The sequence below is a fragment of the Onychostoma macrolepis genome, chromosome 06 (genome assembly GCF_012432095.1).
Source record: "Onychostoma macrolepis isolate SWU-2019 chromosome 06, ASM1243209v1, whole genome shotgun sequence".
NCBI lineage: Eukaryota > Metazoa > Chordata > Actinopteri > Cypriniformes > Cyprinidae > Onychostoma > Onychostoma macrolepis.
Window position 1 is genome coordinate 7,382,693 of NC_081160.1, and position 25,613 is coordinate 7,408,305.

Here is a 25,613-nt window from a genome sequence, read left to right on the forward strand (position 1 = left end):
ATTTCGCTTGGTTATTTGTAATTTAGATGATTCAGTCTATACCGCTAATGGCAAACGAGGGGTTTATAATTGACTCTTTTAGAATATATGTTAATTATTTGACCTCCTCCTCATTTATTTTCTAAACCATTCTGCCATCTGGTGGATAAAGGTAAGGACTACATAGGGCTGGATAAATGCATGTCTGAAGTCATGTGCCATCGGTCTGTCAAAGTTTATGTAAATGAAATTTTAAAATCACAATTATTAGGGCAAAAGTCGTTACTGAGTCAATGTTACATTAGGAATTTTATTGCAAAGGTTCTGAGAGGCAATTTTTCATTCATTTTCATGTGGTTCAGGTAAGTGTGACAGACTATTATGATTTTTTCCCCTCCTAAATAGTGTTTAAACAGAACAAACAACAAATGAACAGCAGGTCTTCAAAGTCTAGTTTATTCGTACAAAATTCAGTAACTTAGGCATTTCCACGTATAAAACACTTCCCAATTTCATACAACACATTAAGTTCACAACCCTCAAAAACAACATTCATTTTATCCAAAAATAGTTCATTTCCACCAGTTCCTGTTATCCATCTGTTGCCTATAAGGCTAGTGCCCTAAAAAAAGAGGCACAATTTTGCATTAAAATGTTTTCCACTAAAGAGGAACCAACACAAAATCCTCGCTCTTGAATAACAAATTAGATAATAATAGCCACACTGAAATCAAGCTGGACATTGCTGCGATTTGAGGTGTTTTTCTTACACAGTATTTATCTTAATATTAGTGTCCAAAGGACAGGATTTTAGCACGGTCTTCTAAAGTAGCTTTGTAGTTGTAATAGGATTTACTCACGCCTGTTTGCTTTAGGAATTTTCTGCTTGTAAGCTAAAAGTCATTAAGCTTACATAAGCGTACCATGTTAAATAAATAATGAGCTTAGTGCTTAAGCTAATTTAATAGTAAAACATCTATATACAAGGTCTTCTTGACCATATTCATGCTAATTATTAAGGCTGAGCAAAATGAAAAAGATACAAGAGAAAATTACAGATAGTATGATGTAAATTAATTCTCTAAATGAATAATATAATACAATTTTTAAAAAGCAATTCTTGAAGTAATTCATATTGATTCGACTATATGAAATGGTGCCTGTTCAAAACATTTTTAAAATATTTGGTCTTCTGATTGGCTATAAACATTCACACAAGAGCATTATTAAAACAGTCTTCGAGGCACTTCACACATTCTTCGCTGGATAAAAGCTGGAGGAGGCACTATAATACACAATAACACCAACAGTCTTTGGACTCCAAGAAGCACAGCATGGATTATGGTTTAAATTCACACACAGTGTCATGGCAAATTACTTTCGGTCCACAAATCTAAGGTTGATGGGTGCTCCCGGACAGAGCAGGCCATGAGTCTTAGCACACACCTCAGCGGTCTGGGGAGACACCTCAATGTGGAACTTCTGCAGGAGCTGTGATGGAGAAGAACATCAGTACACCATTAGACAAGGGAATTAGAGTTCACATTCAAGTAATATCTGTCTTTATTGCAACAATCTGCTTAATAATAGCACCACTATGATTTGGATCTTTTGAATTTTGAGACGCATATACAAACAAGCACCTGTGTGAGAGCCAGATGCATCTCCAGCTCGGCTATTCTCCTCCCAACGCAGCTGCGGATGCCGTAGCCAAACGGGATGGAGCCGAAGTTATCGACACGGTCAGATGCATCCTTGCGAATCCAACGATCTGGACGGAACTCTCCAGGACGGGGGAAGTTCTCTTCATCCATAGAGGTGGAGTAATGACACAGAGCCAGCTGAGTCTGTGAACACAGGAAGTTGGGAGATTTTTCAATAAAAACAATAGCTACTATGTTTAGTTATTAATTATTAATTTAATAGTTATTGATAGTTTGTGTTTTTATCATTATCATTTTAATGATTAAATCATATTAATATAAATTCTTTTTTTATCAACATAGATTCAGATGTAAATAATTAATTCTTCAAAAAAATAATAAAAATGCCCCCATCGAAATTTCCTGAGGCCTCCTAGTGGGTTGAGAATCACTGATTGAAGTAATTTCCTTATTGCGTAACAATTGTTTTCTTTTAAAGTGTCATCTTTTTAACATAATTAATGATGTGACAATACAAGTCAACTGTGTTCTAGAACAGCAGGAAAGAAAGGCATGAAACAATGCTTCTACTCGGGGGCAGGTTTTGACACGCGTTTATGAGACAAGCATATAAAAATGTGCTTTTGCATACACATGATATATGGTCTTACCCCTTTAGGGATGAAATAACCTCCGACGATCAGATCATCCTGTGTAACGCGTCCATTTCCAGGCAGAACAGGGAAAAGCCTGCATGCATTAGAGAGACGGAGGGAAGTGTTTATACTGTTTGATTTTTGAATGATCACTGTATTTCTGTCCTAAACTCAATAAACTTTGCATTAAATAATGAGTGGTGGGTGGAGCTTACCTGAGAGTCTCTTTGACGAGCCCTCTAATAAGGGGCAAATGAGCAACATCCTCTCCGGTTGGGACACGCCCACCCAGCACTCTGTCTATTTCCTCAAAAATTTCCTGCTGTATTATGGGATGTCTTGCCAGAAGGTATGTGCTCCATGACAGTGTGAAAGAGGTCTGTAGAGGGGCAGAGAGAAGAACATTTGATGACTCATTAGAGATTAGTAACATGATCTACACTAATTTCTCTGCTTGGTGCAAAATTAAACATATGGGGAATAATACATGATATAGTTAAGCAATATCATAAAAGCATGTGTTGTTTTTCTGAAATATGATGCATGTGTGATATTGATTTATAACAGTATTTTGCTAGTGAAAATAGGTCTAAACAAGGCCACGGCAGTGTTTCATTACTGATTAGATGAGCCATTTTGAACGAGTCGGTTGAATGAATGATTCGATGACTCACTCATTAAGAAATTGTTTTATTTTTCCGCTTAGTTTAATTTTCAAAGTATAATTTCATTTCTCTCATCCTTTTATATTTTTTTATTCACAATTTTATATTTAAAACATTAATCTCATAACACTATTTATGGAATTGCAATGTAAATGCATTCATACCACCTCTAAGCTGTATTAAACAGTACATCTAGAGGTGTAAATACATCTAAATGCCGTTTCTGTGCCATTTTGGAAGTGCAAAAATGAATTTTGTTCATACTGATTTCATTTGATTGGTACCAGCAGTTGCAATAATTAGGACATAGTGTCACAATGTCTAATTATTCTAATTGAATTTACTGATAAATTTAAGAATTTGACAAAATATGCCATATACATTTTAATACAGTTAAAAATAAATAAATAAATAAACTGTATGAAGGTAAAAAAAAATGCCCCTGGAAATCAAATTGAGGGACAAATAATGCCCCTTAATGGAAAAGATCATTTCTGTCACCGCTCTACTATATTTTGCAGGTTTGCATAAGACGTTCCATTACATAACCACTGATTCACTCCCATGGACTGATTCTCCCAAACCTGTCCACCCCCTAATGTTGCTTTTTCAGTCTCCTTTCAAAGATTGCCCAGCCAACATCATTCACTCGCCCCCTTTTTAAGCCATCTCTCTCCACCCCTTCATCCTGTAATGAACCACCTGCTATGCTTCTCTTCATTAATCATTACTTTTATCTCAGATAAATCTGGGCCTAAAACGGCTGCTTTCATATGCGTTCAGCTCCAGTGATCACAATGTTCACCTTTTTCTTTTTGGGTGACTAATTCCTTTTTGGAGCATGAACCCAAAACAGGCACTTTGCCTCATAGAGGTGAAGGGAAAGCAAGACAGAGACAGATAGGCGGAGAGGGAAAGATTACATGACCGGCTTTGGCTCACGATGGCTAATGTGATCATACGGCTGAAAGAAATAGAGAAGGAAAGATCAAAGAGAAGAGGATGCCAACTGACACATCAGTGAAATGGGAGAGTCTTGGCTGGTCTTGTTTATTGTGGGTGAGACGTATGGAGAGAGGTCAGCGTTAGGTCAGGTGAACACAGAGTTCTCCATGGAGAACTCGGACACCCGTTACGATTTGACCATTTGAAAAGAGTTCACGGGACGAGAAAAAGGCGCCTGAGATGCTGTCCCGATGAGAAGGTTCGTTTATCATCACCATTAGATTCACCCGTTTCTCCAGCTGTCTCAATACACAATGTGTTTTGCTTTTTAAATCACCACACATGCATTCACTGCTTGGAGATACTGCAGCATAACTTCAGTAAAGGCTAGATTAATTTGGGTTACTAAGTGTCTACCAATGAATTTGTGCCAAATTACTTGTCATGAACCACAAGTTCTGAAGCAATGACTTCATATGTCTTTCCCAGCAGCTACTGGACCAGTTCTTACCGTATCCACACCAGCCAGAAGCATTTCTGTCATGTTTGCGTAGATCTCTTCCAGATTCATCTCTCTGGTGACCAGCATGTGAGTCAGCAAACCTCCTTTAATCTCTTCGCCTTTCTCCAACTTCTTTTTAATATCTGAAAGCCTCTTGTCCACATGGATCTGGCCTAAAACATACATTTATTCAAACATTTAACAAAAAAACTGTAGTAGTTGTATAAGACCAACTTTCTCACAATGACACTGAACCCCACCACAGTTCCCTCTGCTCTTACTGAATTTGAAGAGGCCATCCCATGAGCTGCAGAATTCCTCCCAGGGTTTGGGAATGATGGGGCGCAGCCATTTGGGAATGGCACCGGCATACATGGTGGTCTTGAAAGAGCTGAACATGAGGTGCAGTGCAGCAATGTACTCCTGACTCATCTTGGGAATTTTGTTTTCCAAGCAGCCCAGGCGAGTTTCATACAAAATGGTTGCAACACCTAGGAAAGAATTTAACATTGTGTTTTTCATATCATATGGATTTACCATACTGAATCTTCCACAAATAAAACCAATTATTTGCTAAAGCTTTCATGTGCTAATCTGAATCTTATCTGAATCTTTAATCCACTGTTCTATTAAGAGTAAAGTGACACTTGCTTTTCTACACTGATACTTATAAATTATAATTATAATATTAAATCAACATTGAACTGAATTGAGCTGATTAATGGCACGATTGTCTTCTTCACAGCTGCTTTATTGCTTAAATTGATGTTGTTTCATCATTTATTAACTTTGCAGCATTCACACTGTTATTGAACTAAAGTGAATCAACACTAATCTGAATTGAGCTGATTACGGACACCATTATCTTCTACAGAGCTGCTTTTGTAGCTAAAATTGCAGTTGTTTCATCACTGGTGCATTATGCAGTATTGACAATGTTATTGAACTAAACCAAATCAATGTTAAATTGAATGAACTGAGCTGATTAATGAAACTAAACTGAAGTTGTTTCATCATTGATGAACATTTGCCAACATTGTCACTTTTATTTTACTATTACTGTGAAGCTGCTTTAAAATGGTTTTGTATAACGTGCCATATAAGTATGTAAAAAGGTGGCAAAACAACACTTACTATATTAAAAAAAAAATCTCCCCCAAAAATCCTTATATGTCTATGGAACATCTGATTAACACCCAGACTCAGACTCCTAAGAAATAGGTCAAATTTCATTTATACAAAGCCCTCATATTCCTTTCCAGAAAGACCACTATGCTACCTGACTCTACTCTTAATTAAAAAAAAAAAATCCCTACAGCATCGGTGGAGGAAATCAAACCACTATGAAAGGAAAAACCCAGCCAAATCCTGTCCTTTGACCAAAACATAAAACTTAATATATCAGACCACTTCACCTTTAATACACAACTAGAATTTACCACAAAAATTCAGTGCACTGTGCCCTCAGGCTCACCTTCCATTGCATATTTGAAGAACAGATCATTGATGTTAAAGACAGTCTGTCTGTCGTCCTGCTGGCTACGCAGTGTCTTCACTCTCTCCACCAGGTCGTCCACCACAGCGTTGACTTCAGGGGAGAAAACAGCCACATCTCTGGGCCGCATGACCAGCTGGCGCAGAACACTGCGCATCTTCAGCCATTCATCACCCTCGCTGGAGATAGAAAACATCTTATAATTGTTAGCCGAGACAGGAATGAAAATAAAAAATAAATAAATAAAAATTGGGATATTGCAGGTTCAGATTACGCATTTGACATTCAACTATTACCATTCTAGGTTCAGATTTTAAAAAAAATAAAAATTTATATTTTAAATAAATCTCCCATTCTCACCGAGGTTGCATTTATGTGATCAAACATACAGTAAAAACAGTAATATTGTGAAATATTACAATTTACAATATAAATAACTGTTTTCTATTTTATTATATTATAAAATGTAACATTTCGGTGATGCACAGCTGAATTTTTAGGAGCCATTATTGCTTCAGAAATGATCTAATGTGCTGATCTGGTGATTAGGAAAAATTCTCACTAATATCAATGCTTAAAACAGTTATGCTGCTTACTATTTTTGTGTAAACCTTAATGCTTTTTAGGACTCTTTGATGAAAGAAGAAATGCTTAAATGGAAATATCCAATTGTGTGTAACCACTTTTGATCAATTTAATGTGTTCTTGCTGAACAAAAGTATCAGAAATCTTACTTACGCCAAACGATTTAACGACAGTGTACATTTTAATCCAAAGTGGCAAACCTACAAGTTAGCAGCTCAGATTTTAACCACTAGACTACAGCACCCCTCAAGAAAGCACATCAGTATGTACTTACGCTGAGATGAGTCCAGTAGATCTTCCCCTTAAATCTCTGTACTCTTTCCAGGACTCCATGTTACCCCTCTGAGGAGTCACACCTTCAGTCCTGAGAACTTGTGCCACCATGTCTCTGTCAGCGATGGACACCACCAGCTGAGGTCCAAATCGAGATTTGAAGATCTTCCCATACTTCTGAGAATGCTCCAACTACACAAAGATTTGTAAACCTGATCAATGTGGATCTCAGAAATTCACTTGAACCATATAAATATAATTTACTTTTAATATATTTGTTTTATTCTTGTTTTTGGCTAATCTGCATTAGAGTCATTTGTTTAGATGTTTCCTTCAAACTGTAAATGCTTTATTGAAATAAGAATGGAAACAACATAACCATGATACAGCAATAAAATATATTTGCCCATATCACATCACTCATTTCCTGAATGACAATATCTGTCTCCCCACAGACCATATGGCTCTTAGCCAACTGCTCAGTATGCACAGGAGGACATTTCCCAGTATGGATGGCCCATTTGCAAATGCTTGAAGCCGTTTGCAAATACGGCCCTCACTGCGAGCTTGCCCACTTTCATCCCCCTTCTCAAGTCCTAAGTACTATTCATACTAAGACAACACAAAGGCACCTCTGTGTCTCCTCAGCCCGAAAATCCTGGAAGACATTTCTCATCTTTCACAGTCCTAAGATAACTGTTGCACAACATAACTGCAACTGATCCTTAGTATATACATGTAAACCAATGCCAGTCATCACTGGCCATTTTAGATTAGTACTGGGGAGTTTTTTGACTGTGTTTCAATGCATGAGTTAGAATTTGAATTCAACTGAATTAAATATTTGTCTAGTATAAAAGCAACTATAACCTTAAAGATATATATGTATCTGATTTAACCCTTAGTATATGAGACCATGATCCGCAGTCACAAAAATAGTCTTCTTAGCGTTTATTTTGTAATACTGGCATTTGTTTGATTTTTTTTTCTTATCCAGTATTTCACAAGTTCACACTTACATATAATTAGCTGGAGTATAGTAATGCGTATTTGGCGTGCTGTCCTGGGAAGGGCTCCGAGCTCGGGAATGGCCCGAACCCAGAGTACCCCCTGTATAAGTGTGGTAAGAACTCAAGTGTGGAGAAGGGGCGGTGGAGGGATGCTGATTAACCGTCAAAGGATAGAGGTATGTCAGCTGTATTTATACCTATGGTGCTGATTAACTTGAGTGCGTTCCTCTTGTGTTAATTAGGCTAAGTATCTGACACGCTCCTCCTGAACTTTGTTAATAAAACATCATTTTGAGAAGACTGCCTCCCTTGCCTCCTCGGAGGAAACGTTCTGTATATACATAGCATATACATACTGAAAAATGGTAACATTTTTCTAAAGAAACATTGTCCAATAGCGACACCAGCAGGTAAAGTTACAGTGGGACTCCTAATCTCTCTCGCCTCCCCTGAACCCATTGAGTTTTAACAAAGACTAGGGACTTTGGTTTTAAAAGATTCTGTGCACAAGCGTAGCAATGAACTTTCACTGTCGCCAGAAGTTGGGTCGGGATATGAGTTTCTGGTTTACTTTCGCATCGCTGAAAATGTCTGTATTTATTAGATGTCTTCAACATCTGCCAAAAGTAAGCATTAGCGATGTATTGTTAGTACCTGGTCCCCTCAAACTCTACATATCGAGTAATCTGCACAACTAGCTTAATCTAATGTGTTGTGCCATCAGCTAGAAGCTTAGCTAGTCTGTGACATGTTCATTTTAGAAGCTTGTTTTTCTTCATCTTAAATGCAGACTGCAATTTTTTTTTTTTTTTTTTTTGATAAAACTATTATCAGTTGTATTAACCTTCTCCCCCTCTTAGTTTCTGTTATAGATCAAGGCACAGGTGAAGTCGGGACACGTTTCCCGACTTCACCTGTGCCCTGATCTATAATCATATCATATAACCACTTTGCTACATCAAAATAATACTTCAAATGGCATGAAAACATGATCTCTGTGGGAGTTTTTAGTGAGTAATCAGCTTGGTAAAATTAAAAGTTAAACCAATATTTACTGAGCTTTGATGACCCCATAACCTGAAAAATTCAGAAGTAGCCTAGTTTAACCTTAACTATTGAAAAGAATGGCTAAACATAAGTCACAAATTGTTACTGTCTTGAGTTAGCTATTATTTTGGAATAAATGTAAAATGTTTGAAAACACTAACTTCATGAAATACTTGGCTTTAATAAATGGAATATCGGTTACATTGTTAATGTAAAAATATCAAATAGAATTGTTTCTTCTTTCTCTCATAGTGTAAGTAGCCTAATGTTTATTTAAACAAGTGACTGGGACATGAATGTACATATGATACAAAAAAAAAAAAAAAACTTTGAGGACTTTGCCTCCTCATTTCAGAACACACCCCCGCACACCACTGCACTGTATATCAGGAATTACATTTCTTGGGGGCGCAAATCTCTCTCTGACAGCTGCTAATCTTTATAGTTGGCCATTCTTGAGGTGTTTGAATTGCATGCTATATAATTCGAATTTGATCCTTCGTGTAGACTGCGCCTGGAATAAAATAAGGTTTGCGACTGTCCCTCGCGATGGGGTGGAGACAGCACTCGCCGGTTTATGCAACTCCACAAGTAATCCAACACCTCACGTGTCCGCACTGCACATTACGTAGCCGAGTCTTGACTATGTTCCAAACAAATAAATCTTTATTTACGTTAAAGTAAACGTTAAAGTTTATTTAACGTTTGTGCAACAGCTTGTCACTGGTCATTTCTGGCACGTATTTCTGCCAACTCGTAAAATAAAAAGTTACAGGAGGTAAAGTTTAGATAAAATTGAAATGTGTGGCCTTTTTGTTAAATGAAACCACATGGATGAGTCTACATGATTGCGTCTGGGTCATTTCCACTAAACGCGTACTGAAGGTGTAAACTGTGCACTTGAAGAAACACCACTGAAATGTAAACACAAAAGGTAACGCGTAACGGTGGTCCCATTTGAGCGCTGCAGACTCACCTGGATCTCATGGATGCGGCTGAATCCATCCCGGTAGAAGAACTCGATGAAGTTCGCCATGGTGCTGGGTCCAGGCATCTCATGGAGGGTCTTCACTCTCTCCACCTTCTGCTCCTCACCGACGGGGCGCACCATGTTCTCCTCCTTCAGATCCGCCTGACTGTGCGCCGCGATCTCCAGAGAGCCGCTCGCCACGGACTTGTGCAGCCCGTTGGTTTGGAGGAGAAACTGCTTGCATGATTCCTGGAGCAGACTCTTGCGGGCCAGGTGCAGAATATTGCTTTGAAGAGCCATCTCAAAGATTGTATAACGTGCCACCAAGTTGAAGTCAGGAGTGACTTGTAGATGTGGAGGTGTTCGCAGAATGGAGCGAATGCGCACTGATGTGTGGTGCGCAACGGCTTTTTAAAGGTCCACGGGAGAGGTGCGGGATCAGCGAAAGGGGATTGGACACTGGAGTTTGGCCCTGGCATGAACAGAGGTCCTCACGCATCCCCCACGAGGCAGTGGACGTCGTTGAAAAGCTGAGGTGAAGGATTTTCTCTTGTTGCAAAATAAAATGGGGATTAGCTACATAAATCGATTGTGGCTGGCAGCTCGTGAGTTGACCCGCATTAAACTCTTTAGTCCCCAAACCTGAGTTGTAAGAAATTGTATATAGGGTACAACGGGGCTAAAGGCGCCCAGGGGTAAAAGGCGCCTTTGATGTTATTTCCATCTAAACCACTAGATGGCACAAAAACGTGGCGTAGCACTTTGCAAAACATTCGCTTTTCAACATGCACGTGTTTGTTTGTCTGATCTTTGACGCGATCGCGCGCAGCAGTGCCAGATTGATTCTGTACTTAGCCTACTTGATCTAATATTTTATGTTTTTTTAAATGTTGTAGATTTAAGTAGCAAATGAGAATCGCTAAAATTAATGCATATATTTTGAGACAAAGGTCTTCTTTATGATTTTCAGTTTTGCTTAAGATAATTAGCGACACTTTTTAAATAACGAAAGAATATGTAAAAGTATGGTATTTGGGGTAAAAAGCGCCTCTGCTGTTGGGGCTAAAGGCGCACAGTAATTAACATGATAATTAATAGATCGCTGACTTTTCCATTTGTTCACATGACATGGTTAGATTCAGATGGTAAATATCATATATTATGTTGTTATAAATATCATATATATTATGTATGTGTCCATATTAGAGATAATCACCATGTTTAGAATGAAACCATCATATTTAAAAACATGATATTAATCATATCATATAATAAAATATAATTTGTTGTTACTACTGTAATTATATTTTCAATTTTTATTGGATCTCCTTCAATACTTTCAGAATCTTTACTTATTAAAATGATTGTTTCTGTATTTTAAAATATATATTTTTATATTAACATATTTTAATGACAGTAGGCAGGGGCGGCGCCAGAGAATTTTGAACGCAGGTGCTGAGGGGGTGCTAGATCAATGACAAGGGGAGCTGGGCAATTAATAGTAAATATGACCAAAACATGTTGTTGTTGTTATTTTTATATGAATAATAAAATCGCTATATAGGCGCATTTCAAATGTTTATGAGGAGTGGGAGTATTATCGCGTAGCCTACTGTATGACATGGGGGCGTTCGCGCAATAATTTTATTTTTTTTTTCCTGAGGAATGAGTTGAAAATAGGCTACTCGTGTCATTTCTGGATGTGCTTTCTGTCACCTCATGCAGTCTTCGTGAATGGAGCGCTCACAACAATGAACCAGTTCACAGACATAACAAATCTTTCAGAAATCTTGAAAACCTATTAAGAAAAAACACACAAACAAACAAAAAAATAATTCTCTGATTATGTAGTATAGGTGCATTAGGCTTGCTGCAACGGTGTTGGCGGTGATACCGGTGTTAAGCACCGTCCCTCACCGTGATTTTGATTTTTTTTAATAGTAATAAAAATACTTTAGTTCAGTTTAGAGAACAGACACAACAATTAGAACTAAACGCGGCTAATCAATGCAGCACACCGAACGAACGACAGTTGCGCATCACAGACCAGATTTCATTTATCACGAGCTGACTGACAAGAAGAGTGAGGTGAGACAGACAAGACCATGGCAGAAGAGTTTCAAAACGAAATGTAAAAGCGCCTGTTTTTAAAAATATTTTGGATTTTGGAAAAGCCTGTTAACGTGCCATTAGGCTAAGGTGATATTGGAAGTTTTTGTTTGTTTGTTTGTTTGTTTGTTTAACATTCGGTTCTCATTTATTTGGTTCCACAGTATTTGCTGATTTGTATTTTATTTAAACTGTGATTCTAAATTTATTTTAAAAAATTCACAGTGTTACGTTTCGAGCGAATTTTTTTTAAAATACATTTATTTGATACTTTTGGAGCTTTGGTGTTGCCGACTTTGTATTTTGAATTGAATTCAAGCAATTGATGCCGAATTTACTGATAATTTAAAAGTGAAAGTAAAATGCGCACGGTGCTTTTACAAGCTATTTAAGCAAAGGAAAGTGGGAAAACGCAAACAAACTAAAACCAAACAACTGCTTGATGCCGAATTGCCGCAAATTTGAAAGTGAATGTAAAATGTGCATGGAGCTTTTACAATTTATTTAAAACTGAATGAAAGCGAGGAAAAGAGGGGAAACTCAAATGCGCTTGAGCGCGGAATAGGCTATAATACGCCTAAATGCCTATATTAAAGGATGGTTTAGGTTATTATACAAATCAATTTAATATAAATGTGAGACTAGTTGACTAGAAAAATCTTTAGTCGGGGGCAGGCTTACTTGGCACAATTGAACCGATCCATTTTTTTAAATAAAATGCTGACATTACGCACGACTGCAAATCCCGTCACGTTGTAGCCTATTGCATTGCAGTAGTTGAGTCAAATGTTTTTATTTTATTTCATTTTTTATGGGGGTGCTGGAGCACCTGCTAGCCCCTCCCCAGCGCCGCCCATGACAGTAACCATTAATGTTTAATGCAACATATACATTTTTTCTGCAATTATACATTTTAGGCGCAGGTAATAGCACTGCTTTTAGCCCCGTTGTACCCTATATATACATATATATATACACATACACATGTGCTGGTCATATAATTAGAATATCATCAAAAAGTTGATTTACATTCAAAAAGTGAAACTTGTATATTATATTCATTCATTACACACAGACTGATATATTTCAAATGTTTATTTCCTTTTAATTTTGATGATTAGAGCTTACAGCTCATGAAAGTCAAAAATCAATATCTCAAAATATTAGAATATTACTTAAGACCAATACAAAGAAAGGATTTTTAGAAATCTTGGCCAACTGAAAAGTATGAGCATGTACAGCACTCAATACTTAGTTGGGGCTCCTTTTGCCTGAATTACTGCAGCAATGCGGCGTGGCATGGAGTCGATCAGTCTGTGGCACTGCTCAGGTGTTATGAGAGCCCAGGTTGCTCTGATAGTGGCCTTCAGCTCATCTGCATTGTTGGGTCTGGTGTCTCTCATCTTCCTCTTGACTTTTCATTTTCATACTTTTCAGGTCAGGCGAGTTTGCTGGCCAGTCAAGCACAGTAACACTATGGTCATTGAACCAGCTTTTGGTACCTTTGGCAGTGTGGGCAGGTGCCAAGTCCTGCTGGAAAATGAAATCAGCATCTCCATAAAGCTTGTCAACAGAAGGAAGCATGAAGTGCTCTAAAATTTCCTGGTAGATGGCTGCGTTGACTGTGGACATCAGAAAACACAGTGGACCAACACCAGCAGATGACATGGCAGCCCAAATCATCACTGACTGTGGAAACTTCACACTGGACTTCAAGCAACATGGATTCTGTGCCTCTCCACTCTTCCTTCAGACTCTGGGACCTTGATTTCCAAATGAAATGTAAAATTTACTTTCATCTGAAAAGAGGACTTTGGACCACTGAGCAACAGTCCAGTTCTTTTCTCCACAGCCCATGTAAGATGCTTCTGACGTTGTCTCTGGTTCAGAAGTGGCTTGGTAGCCCTTTTCCTGAAGACGCCTGAGCGTGGTGACTCTTGATGCACTGACTCCAGCTTCAGTTCTCTCCTTGTGAAGCTCTCACAAGTGTTTGAATCGGCTTTGCTTGACTGTATTCTCAAGCTTGCGGTCATCCCTGTTGCTTGTGCACCTTTTCCTACCCAAATTCTTCCTTCCAGTCAACTTTGCATTTAATATGCTTTGATACAGCACTCTGTAAACAGCCACACCTTTCAGTAATGACCTTCTGTGACTTACCCTCTTTGTGGAGGGTGTCAATGTTCGTCTTCTGGATCATTGCCAAGTCAGCAGTCTTCCCCATTATTGTGGTTTCAAAGAACAAGAGATACCCAGAATTTATACTGTAGGGATGGTCATTTATTCAAACTCAAATGTAAATATTCTAATATTTTGAGATACTGATTTTTGACTTTCATGAGCCGTAAGCTCTAATCATCAAAATTAAAAGAAATAAACATTTGAAATATATCAGTCTGTGTAATGAATGAATATAATATACAAGTTTCACTTTTTGAATGGAATTAGTGAAATAAATCAACTTTTTGATGATATTCTAATTATATGACCAGCACCTGTATATAAAACGACCCTATAGGTCGTTTGTGCAAACCCTTATTACGACCTATATTTACGTTTTAAAGTTAAGCGCCCTCTAGCGCGCGTAAAAACAATGACAGTCTCGTGTTGCGTCTGTCCTCATGAAATGACGTATGACTGTCATTACCAATAAAAATGCGTGTTTATTTAAATGCAATGTGTGGACTTTTTACACCGATCTCACAGTATTCGTACATATTTTACTAGGTGGCTAATTTGCACGAATGACCACACCTAACCCTACCCCTAAACCTACCCCTTACAGGAATCATGCAAAATCATGATTTCAGTGCACATTTTATGAGCGTGTGCGTTCTCTGGGAGAGAACCCATGATCGCGTAATTACATGTCTTATAACGCAATGCTCTACCAACCGAGCTACACGAAACCCGAGCTATAACTACTAATATGAAGATGTCCTGTTGCCGATAGGGGCGCAATTGTAGTATACGCTCTGATGGGTCGTATTTCAGGGATTTGGACAAACGACCTATTCGGGCGTATTGGTTGGAGGACAGGTTGATATAGGGGAGAGCGGGGCACAAAGTAACACTTTTTGACTTTCTCAAATTGTGTAAATCCACTTTGTGTTCAGAGTATATTTTTTTATCCACAGCAATTTCACACTTGTCTAGTACAAATATGTCGCTTTGTTTCATAAATATAGTGTACACGTTTTTCTTTATTTACCCTCAAAAATTGGAAGTGAAATGTGACAACATGCCCCATAGGTGGGGTACATTGTAACAGCTGAGGGGTACGTTGTAACATGACATTTAAGAATGTAGCCAAAAGCCGCGATCAAACAGCCTATGAAGTCAAGGCCGTAACCATGGGACCAAAATAATTTTTATGCAAATCCGAAATTACGGCGAAAATAGTTTATCCTGGAGATTATAGCCAATGACGGTCTTTTAAAATCATGAAACAGTTGTCAAAAAATAAATATTTATCATACGTTTTATCTAGCCCGCCTTCTTTGATCTGATTGGCCATCTCATTCGTTTTGACATTGACAAGAGCAGTTAAAATGCAAATTTTAAAACGTTTTTGTCATCCTAACAACAAACAAAAAGCGGTGCGTAATGCATGGCAGCAGATATTATGACATAGGATTCATAATACAAGATATCAGCAAATAGGCGACAGTTTGTGCTATTCTTCTAAATATTTTGGGGACTTTTCCCCCTCTGGTGGTGGGCCCTGTAGAAATAAGATTTGGATTTCGCATCCCTGCCTGTGTTTGTTATTTGGACATGGTACAATAAAAATCTCTTGGCCAAGTTTCATGTTGCTGCATGAGTGCAAATGTATTTTTTTAGTTCATGTAGGCCTACTCTCAGAAAACAAAGCTGTCACTACACTTTCAAAAGGTAGGCTATATGTTACTTTTAAAGTACTAATATGTACTAATGTATCATTTAGGGGTAAATAAGCTTCAAAGATGTACCTTACTACCTTACTGCCCTGAGTGTCCCATCAGGTGCTTTGAATCAAGTGTGTCGTTTGGGGGCACCTGAGGTAAGGACCTCTATTTTACACAAACGCAAATCTCCTCTGAACATTGCTCAGCTCTGGACACTATTGCCAACTTTCCCACAAGCTTGTTTTTGAAGTCCTGGAAAAAAGGGGGATTCATCTCCTTACTAAGAAGTCCTTAGAACAGCTTAGGTTGTACTGGGACATACAGCAGGAACATTCACCCTAAATGTTGGTTCTCATACTCTTCTTCATGATCCCCATCCTTCTCCTCTTTTTCTTTTAAAACCTGTTACATAACATGTATTGTTCCTTTCTTTTTATTGCAAACTGCATAATTTAAATACCTAATTTCTTAAGTGTTCCCAGCATACATTAAATGTTCTGTTAGCATTTTACAACTGCATGAAAAGACTCACAGAGCCCCGCAGTTTGAGGCCTCTTGTATTTAGACCCTCTTTTTTAATAACAAGAGAAAATCAAGCTCAGAATGTTTATGCCAGATTCTCATCATAAGAATTAAATATGAATCACGGATTCAATTTATGCTTCAGAAAAGAACTTTGCCTGCCTCTATTTAAATCTTTCATATTAAACTATTGATCGCTTTAACTACACATGCAAAGACACAGAAGGAAAGCCCACTGATTATCCTTTCTAGAGAATTCACATGATTTCTTGATATCAAAACAGCTGTCCCCGAGCCAAGCAGATCTAGTTATTTAAAAGGGAAAAGCCACAAACACACTACCATCTCAGAAGACTCACTTTTGCCAACAATAATTGCGAAAGATTGTTTTGCCTTTGTGTTCTTACACCATGTTTGGCAATTGCAGGTGCATGAGGCTTCTCACCGCACAATCCTCTAATCCTTTAATCTCCATTCATTATTTTATCATGTAGCTGATTTTATTGTTAGGTGCGCGTGCAAAGAGCAGAAAGGACTCGGATAAAGCGGTTCAATGGGCACAACAACAATCTAGCACAAGACTCAGGGAAGGAAATGTAATGAAGTGGAGCTGGTAAAGCAAAGGTGTCAAAGGGCAGAACCAAGACATGAGACCAACAGAAGAGCACATGACAAACAGCAACAAACAAAAGCCATGTGTTCACACAGACACAGGTCAAGAGAGCACATGGCAGCTGAACTCAAATCCTCAGCCATGTGCTCAAACAAAACCCACAGAACCAAGAGAAGTGCCAGTGTTACCCTTGGAATTGCATTTACAAAATACGTTTTGTATTTTGTAATTAGGTTGGCAACTATATAGCTGCTGCTGCAAAATAAATAATGCAAACAAGATCATTTAAAGGAATCTTACCACTATTTAGATGTCTTTTATTTTCATGTTTTTGTACAAAATACACACTACCAGTCAAAAGTCTGGAGTAATTAAGATTTTTAATGTTTTTGAAAGAAATATCTTAACATGTAGGCTATCGTGGTTTCCACAAAAAAGCAAAAACAATTATGAGAAAATGTATGTAATATTAAGGATGATGATATTGATACTAAAGAACTATTATTAATAATGAGAATCAAATCAGCATATTAGAATAATTTCTGAAGAATCACGTGACACTGCATTCTCAGAAATAAAGGTACAAAAGCTGTCACTGGGGCGGTACCTTTTCAAAAGGTATACTTTTGTAACTATTAGGTTCAAATACAGTTGCATCTCAATAAATTAGAATGTCATGGAAAAGTTCATTTATTTCAGTAATTCAACTCAAATTGTGAAACTCGTGTATTAAATAAATTCAATGCACAAAAAAAATCTTTGGTTCTTTTAATTGTGATGATTTTGGCTCACATTTAACAAAAACCCACCAATTCACTATCTCAACAAATTAGAATACTTCGTAAGACCAATAAAATAAAAAAAATTTTAGTGAATTGTTGGCCTTCTGGAAAGTATGTTCATTTACTGTATATGTACTCAATACTTGGTATTCGGCGTGGCATGGAGGTGATCAGTTTGTGGCTGCTGAGGTGGTATGGAAGCCCAGGTTTCTTTGACGGTGGCCTTCAGCTCATCTGCATTTTTTGGTCTCTTGTTTCTCATTTTCCTCTTGACAATACCCCTTAGATTCTCTGTGGGGTTCAGGTCTGGTGAGTTTGCTGGTCAGTCAAGCACACCAACACCATGGTCATTTAACCAACTTTTGGAGCTTTTGGCAGTGTGGGCAGGTGCCAAATCCTGCTGGAAAATGAAATCAGCATCTTTAAAAAGCTGGTCAGCAGAAGGAAGCATGAAGTGCTCCAAAATGTCTTGGTAAACGGGTGCAGTGATTTTGGTTTTCAAAAGTCACAATGTACCAACACCAGCAGATGACATTGCACCCCAAATCATCACAGACTGTGGAAACTTAACACTGGACTTCAAGCAACTTGGGCTAAAAGTGGCTTAACAAGATGAATACAACAACTGTAGCCAAATTCCTTGGCACGTCTGTGTGTGGTGGCTCTTGATGCCTTGACCCCAGCCTCAGTCCATTCCTTGTTAAGTTCACCCAAATTCTTGAATCGATTTCGCTTGACAATCCTCATAAGGCTGCGGTTCTCTCGGTTGGTTGTGCAGCTTTTTCTTCCACACTTTTTCCTTCCACTCAACTTTCTGTTAACATGCTTGGATACAGCACTCTGTGAACAGCCAGCTGCTTTGGCAATGAATGTTTGTGGCTTACCGTCCTTGTGAAGGGTGTCAATGACTGCGTTTACATGTGCACGAATATTGCGATTATTTCCAATAATCAGAGTAAGGACTTAATCGCATTATGATGTTTACATGTCAAGAGCAAAGCTCTTACTCCCGTTTACATGCAATTTCCATTATTCGCTAAGAACTGTGGTTAATTTTTTTACTGCCATTATTCACATACCCCACTGGACAGCACAAATGATGGACTCAGAAAGAGCAGTGTTGGTCGCTGTTTTAATTTATTTACGTCTAATGCATAATGATTTTGTATGGCTGTATTCCACGCTTTTTCGGCTCCATAGAAATGTGATAGAATTTGTTTGCCTATATGCTGCCGTCGCGTTCTACTCGCCGTTTCTGGATGAGGGTAAAGAACAGAGACTGCTGGCAGTTTGTTGCGTTTTCCTCAGAATGCGATGCTTTCTTCCCCTCCATCGTTTCTAATCTCCGTAGTATTACAGGTGCGTGTCACGTTATTCATGTCACAAGCCCATGCGCACTTTGGTCAGAGCGGTAATACTGCGACTAAGGGGTTTACATGCCTATGTATTTCGATTAAAATCGGCGTACGCCACTTATGTTAATACGATTATGCTTGCTGCGATTATGAGCTTAATCGTATTATTTAGATCGAAGTATTGCGTTTACATGAGGTAAAGATTAATCGCAATATTGTCAAAATCTCATTATAATCGCATTAAGAGGGTACATGTAAACGCACTCACTGATTGTCTTTTGGACAACTGTCAGATCAGCAGTCTTCCCCATGATTGTGTAGCCTAGTGAACCAAACTGAGAGACCATTTTGAAGGCTCAGGAAACCTTTGCAGGTGTTTTGAGTTGATTAGCTGATTGGCATGTCACCATATTCTAATTTGTTGAATTGGTGGGTTTTTGTTAAATGTGAGCCAAAATCATCCCAATTAAAAGAACCAAAGACTTAAACTATTTCACAATTTGAGTTGAATTACTGAAATAAATTAACTTTTCCACGACATTCTAATTTATTGAGATGCACCTGTATGTACACTTTAAGTACTAATATGTATCTTTAAGGTACCAAAATGGACCCTTTAGGTACAAACATGTACCTTTTGAAAAGGTATGAGAGTGTGAGGACTGGAGTAACGATGCTAAAAATTCAGCTTTGTAATCACATTTTAAAATAGAAACCTGTCATTTTAAATTGTAATAATGTTAGTGTTTTTACTGTATTTTTGATTAAATAAATGCAGCCTTGGTTTCTTTGATGAATAGAAAGTTCAAAAGAACAGCATTTATTTGTAGTAGAAATTTCTGTAACGTTATACAAGTCTTTACTGGTACTTTGGATCAATTTAGTGCATCCTTGCTAAATAAAAATATTAAACTCTTTTTCTTTCTGCCTTTTTTAAAATGAACCGATTAGATGTTGTGACCATTTCATCCACCTTCAGCAGGTACATCAATAATCTTAAGGTATGACAAAAAAAAAAAAAATGTAGTCCAGCTAATCTATCAATTAATGTGAGCTCATAAATTTTATAATAATTATGAAGGAATTAGTAAACTGTTTCACACTGAGCATCTGAAAACTGAATTTTACATGTGTATACTTGGTTATTTTATTGTTAAACCTATACAAAGTGGCATATATAGTGTATATACTATATATATAAAATGTACATGTATATATATATATATATTGCTGCTTGAAAGTTTGTGAACCCTGTAGAATTTTCTATTTTTCAGCATAAGTATGACCCAAAACATCAGATTTTCATGCAAGTCTTGAAAGCAGACAAAGAACCGAATCAAACAAGTGTCACGACACAGGCTAGGAGACACAGAGTTAAGTGGTCAAACAAGGGTATTTTATTGAAAGAGGCTGAGGAGTAACCAGGAGGCGATGAGAGGTGAGTGAAGCACAACGTGACAAGGTCCAGATAGCTAGGCTTGCAGTGACTGTGATCTCTTGCAGGAATCCGGGGAGCGGTTGGAGCAGTGGAGAAACTGGAACATCTGAGGTAAGGAAGACCACACAGGTAAGCACAAAGGGGTCCAGCTTGGTTCAGATATGTGAACCGTAGACCGGACAAGGAGGGAGTGTGGAGAGTGTGCAGATATGGTGGAGCTTGATGAGCTGCAGCAGGTGCAGGGAATTAGAATGCAGGTGATTGTGATCTAGTGAACATCGGTGCTGATGACTGCGGTGACTGAAGTGACTGTGAAAAATATTTTCTTTGTTGTTTATTTATTGAGAAAAATGATCCAGTGTTACATATCTGTAGTGATCGAAAAGTATGTGAATCTTAGCTTTTGGTATCTGGTGTGACCCCCTTTTGCTGCAGTAACTGAAGGTAAAGTTTCTTGTAAATGCTGATCAGTCCTGCACAATAACATGTAGGAGTTTTATCCCATTCCTTAGTGCAGAACCACTTAAACTCTGTGATGTTGGTGGGTTTCCTCCTATGAAATGCTTGCTTGGGTCCTTCCACAACATTTTAATTGGATTAAGGTCTGGACTTTGACACTCAGCCATTCCAAAACATTAACTTTGTTCTTCTTAAATCATTCTTTGGTAGAATGACTTGTGTGCTTGGGGTTCTTGTCTTGCTCAGGGCCGGATTATCCATAGGGATTGGGTGAGTGCCTTGGGGCACATAGGGGGGCACAAAGTGATTAAGATAATGACTAGACCTTTAAAATATTTTTCATGGTGAGCTTCAAAGATGTCTACTTGTTTTTGCAGCGTTGAATAATGTATCGCAGACATATTATGTTGATTCCTAATGCAATGTTATTCAGAATCCACTCACTGCTCAAAATACTGGAGTTTTGTTCATTGCTGAGTCATGCAAGCTCACAAATCCTCTCGTTATAAATAACAAACAAAGTGTATACAGGGTGTAAATAAGAGATTTGTTGTGCAGTGTAGAGAGTTTCATTGATTATAATGGAGTTTTGTGAGATTGCGATGAACTGGAGTGAGTGACAGGTTTTAAAGGTTATTAAGGGAGTTTGCAAATGTGATGTTAAATTAATACAACAGTTCAATAAACAATAAGTTAATATTAAGTGACATACATTGTATGACTTTAACAATATTGCCTGATTTTGCTCTATTTCTTCAACGAAAATAGTTTCAAACAGTCACAGCTGAGCCGATGCGCTCCAAGCGGTGTTTTGTTTATGAATGAACCTGCATTTTTAAATGAATCTAGTGAGTCAATGATTCAATTACCCATTCATGAAGACACTTGCTTTGTTCCTGCATGAATCAGCCATTCAAACGAATCAATTGAATGAATAATTCAGTGATAAAATCCGCCACCTGCTGGCAGTTTTATTTTTAAAGTGTCATTTCAGTTATTTAAATCATTTCAATCAAACAATAGTTCTGTATTCAAAATTTTATATTTAAAACATTAATCTTACAACATTGTTATGAATTTAAAACATCCATGCCACCTCTGAGTCTCTCTAAATGTCTGTAAATTTACCTACATGCCACTTTTGTGTTCTTCTGTGCCACCTTTTTAGTGGAAAATAATTTTGTTAATACTGATTTCTTTTGATTGCTAACTTATTCTTCTTATTCTACCTGTTCTTAGTCTATTTTTCTTATTAGAAATTTTGCAAAAGCTTATAAATATAAATTTTTGAATTTGACAATGACATTAGAAAAAAATGCCCCTGTAAATCACTTTAAGGAGTCAAATATTACCTTGTAATGGGAAGGCTAATTTTTGTTATTGATCAGAATGTGCTTCTGAATTTTTGACAGTGCTCTTAAATATTTTAAATGGGGGGCACTTTAAATGTGGTCAACCTAGGGCACTACACTGTGTTAATCCGGGCCTGGTCTTTCTGCATGACCCACGTTCTCTTGTGAGAATTCTCTTGTGACATTTTCCTTTAGAATTTGCTGCTATAATTCAGAATTCATTGTTCCATCTCAATGATGGCAGGCTGTCCTGGCCAAGATGCAGCAAAACAGGCCCAAGTCATGATACTACCACCACCATGTTTCACAGATGGGATACGATTCTCAAGCTGGAAAACAGTGTGTTCTTTTCTCCAAACATAATAGGTTCTCATTTGAACCAATAAGCTCAATTTTGGTTTTATCCATCCATTAAACCTTTCTCCAATAGTTCTCTGGCTTGTCCACATGATCTTTAGCAAGCAACCTTCTTTTTGGAGAACAGCTCTGCCATGCGCACCATGGTTGCTCAGTGTTCTCCTGATGGTGGGCTCATGAACATTAACATTAGCCAATGTGAGAAAGGCCTTTAGTTGCTTAGAAGTTACCCTGGAAACTTTTGCAACCTGGCAGACTATTACACATTCTGCTTTGGAGTGGTCTTTGTTGGTCGACCGCTTCTCGGGAAGGTAACAGTGGTCTTGAATTTCCTCCATTTGTACACAATCTGTCTGACTGTGGATTTGTGGAGTCCAAACTCTTTAGAGATGGTTTTGTGACCTTTTCTAGCCTGATGAGCAACATCAACTCTTTTTCTGAGGTTCACTTTGTTCATGACATGATTCACTTCCACAAACACGATCAGAGAGATCCCTGTTCTTTGAATAAAACAGGTCATGTACTGATATTTGATAGTCATTGCACTGACTGAAAACACCTCTTCACAGATGGACTCTAATTTCACTTTAAATGAACTGCTAATCCAATTCACATACTTTTGCCACTCACAGATATGCAATATTGGATCATTTTCCTGAATAAATAAATGACAAAAATATTTTTGTCTCATTTGTTTGATTGGGTTCCCTTTACTGAAATAAATGAACTTTTCCATGACATTCAAATTTATTGAGATGCACGTGTGTATATGTGTGTGTATATGTATATATATATATATATATATATATATATATACATACATACATACATATACATACATACATACATACATACATACATACATACATACATACATACATACATACATACATACATACATACATACATACATACATATACATTTTTGTAGTATTTTATTTTGCAGACTATGCCAAAATTCTTAATTTTTTTCACATTAATATACACTCCACACCCCATAACAACCCCAACTAAAAACTGATTAAAAAGAAGAAGAAAAAACCCTGAAATACCACACTGACAAATTCAGAGCATAATTAGTCAAAGCACCTTTGGCAGTGATACACTTAGCAGACACTTTTATCCAAAGCTATTCAGGCTATAAATTTTTATTAATCAGTATGTGTGTTCCCTGGGAATTGAACCCATGACCTTTTGCACTGTCAACACAATGCTCTACCACTGAGCCACAGGAACAGACTATGCCAGAATTCTTTTTTTTTTTTCACATTAATATACACGTTTTTTGGGCTATGATGCAGCAAGTTTTTGACATCTGAAGAAAAGAGAAAAAGCCTCCATAATATGGTAATAGTTTATCAAACCCCATAGCTGAAAGTCCAAACCAAGAGCATACAATATCAGAAGCGAAGGACTGGTTCACTCAGCATAGTTTCTCACAATTTGACAACATGTAGACAGAAATCATCATGCCTCGCAAATGAAAGAATTTACTAAAATGAAAGACAAACAATTACATTGTGAAAAGAGTCTCCTGCTAAGATATATGATATCTATTCATATGTCAGTACTTCAATGAGTAACTAAAGCAAATGCAAAAAACGTGTACTGAGATTTCATTACATTTCTTTCAAATAATCACTGGATCACCCAGAATCATGCTATAATCATAATCTGAAAAGTTGGTCGAATAAAAGCCCTTTTGTTTTTGAAGGTTGACAAAAAAAGCAGAAATAAAGTTTTGTCTTTATAGCACAGTTTATGTAGACCAATACAGAGAGTAAAACTACTCACATAAAACAATATCCCCCGGTTTCACAGACAAGGCTTAAACCTAGTCCCAGACTAAAATCTAAATCGGAGTTGTTTCAACTAAAATTAACTTGCACTGATTGATCTTAAAACATGTCAGTGCCTTTGTTTTGTCTTAAGATGCACACCAGTAATGCTTTTTTCTAAGGCATGTTACTTAAATGTCCTAATTGAATTTTGGCCTAATCTTGGTTTAGTCTAAGCCCTGCCATATAGTGGCAGATTTAATTTACCGGAATTTTCTCAGAATGGTCATATTCATATTGAACATAAATGTGGATCAAATAAAAATCATGGACAATGAACAAATAACCACAGGAAATGAACCTGAAACGTCAGGATGCCATTAGTTTGCATATTTTATATTCGAAGTGATGAATCACCTCAGACTCCTAAGGCAAGAACATAAATAAAATACTGATAATTTGCATGTTTCTGTAGCTCAGCTGGAGGTGAAAACACCAAAACAATAGGTTTGATAATAATTAACATAAAATGCATATGTGCTGGAAGTCACTTTAGCTTGTCTAAATACATAAACCTAAAATCCAGCTCAGCCTTTCATTAGTTTGTACACTGAAGAATATGAGGCTTGTTCTTTTAATATCCATCCATAATAGGATTACAAACTCAGGTATTAAAATGAATGGGGATTCCGGATTTCTCCGTGTGAAAGACTAGGATTATATGATTCAGCAAATCACATGAAGTGACATGGGGATACGGATCTGAGTTAGCTGGACTGGGTTACCTTCAGCACCATTGTGAGAAGAGGACTACATTTGCAGCCACAAGAGATCAACCAAGTTCATAGTGAAAAAACATTGCATTCACTAGATGTACAGTGAGATAAACAACAAAGACTTTATTTCCAACCTATATCTTGATTTTTGTTAAAGGGATAATCCACCCAAAATTGTTGAAAAAATATGTATTTTGAAGATTGCCTCGGTGATTGCACAAAAGAGAGTCATGCAAGTTTTGAATTACAAAGAAAGTGGAACTTTTCTTTCAAAAAATGGTTATGAAAAGAACCTCACTATTTAGTTAAACTTTTACTAAAAGTTCAAGTTATGCAAGCATGGTTAATTGGCTTGCTAGTCACATTAGGACAAATTAAAAAAAACTACTTTTACATTACATGAAATTCTAATAGAATA

The 25,613-nt window shown here is 37.4% G+C and overlaps 1 protein-coding gene across 1 annotated transcript; it reads right to left on the bottom strand.

Annotated features, from left to right (window-relative positions):
- Nucleotides 1-419: 419 nt before the first annotated feature.
- On the bottom strand, nt 420-10,453 carry LOC131542389 (cytochrome P450 27C1). Its single transcript, XM_058779052.1, has 9 exons — nt 9,777-10,453; nt 6,745-6,935; nt 5,865-6,064; nt 4,672-4,881; nt 4,400-4,563; nt 2,494-2,657; nt 2,294-2,372; nt 1,623-1,826; nt 420-1,470 (listed from the first exon to the last, which is right to left on the bottom strand). The coding sequence occupies exons 1-9, from the start codon at nt 10,068-10,070 to the stop codon at nt 1,354-1,356; spliced, it is 1,623 nt and encodes a 540-aa protein (XP_058635035.1). The 5' UTR covers nt 10,071-10,453; the 3' UTR covers nt 420-1,353.
- Between the last annotated feature and the right edge of the window lie 15,160 nt (nt 10,454-25,613).

Excerpts from the sequence above, each read along its gene's own strand:
- LOC131542389 (XM_058779052.1), bottom strand. The coding sequence starts at position 10,070 with ATGGCTCTTCAAAGCAATATTCTGCACCTGGCCCGCAAGAGTCTGCTC. Across the intron at positions 2,373-2,493 it reads CTCGTCAAAGAGACTCTCAG|GCTTTTCCCTGTTCTGCCTG; the intron begins GTAAGCTCCACC and ends TAATGCATGCAG. Across the intron at positions 1,471-1,622 it reads TGCATCTGGCTCTCACACAG|CTCCTGCAGAAGTTCCACAT; the intron begins GTGCTTGTTTGT and ends TCTCCATCACAG.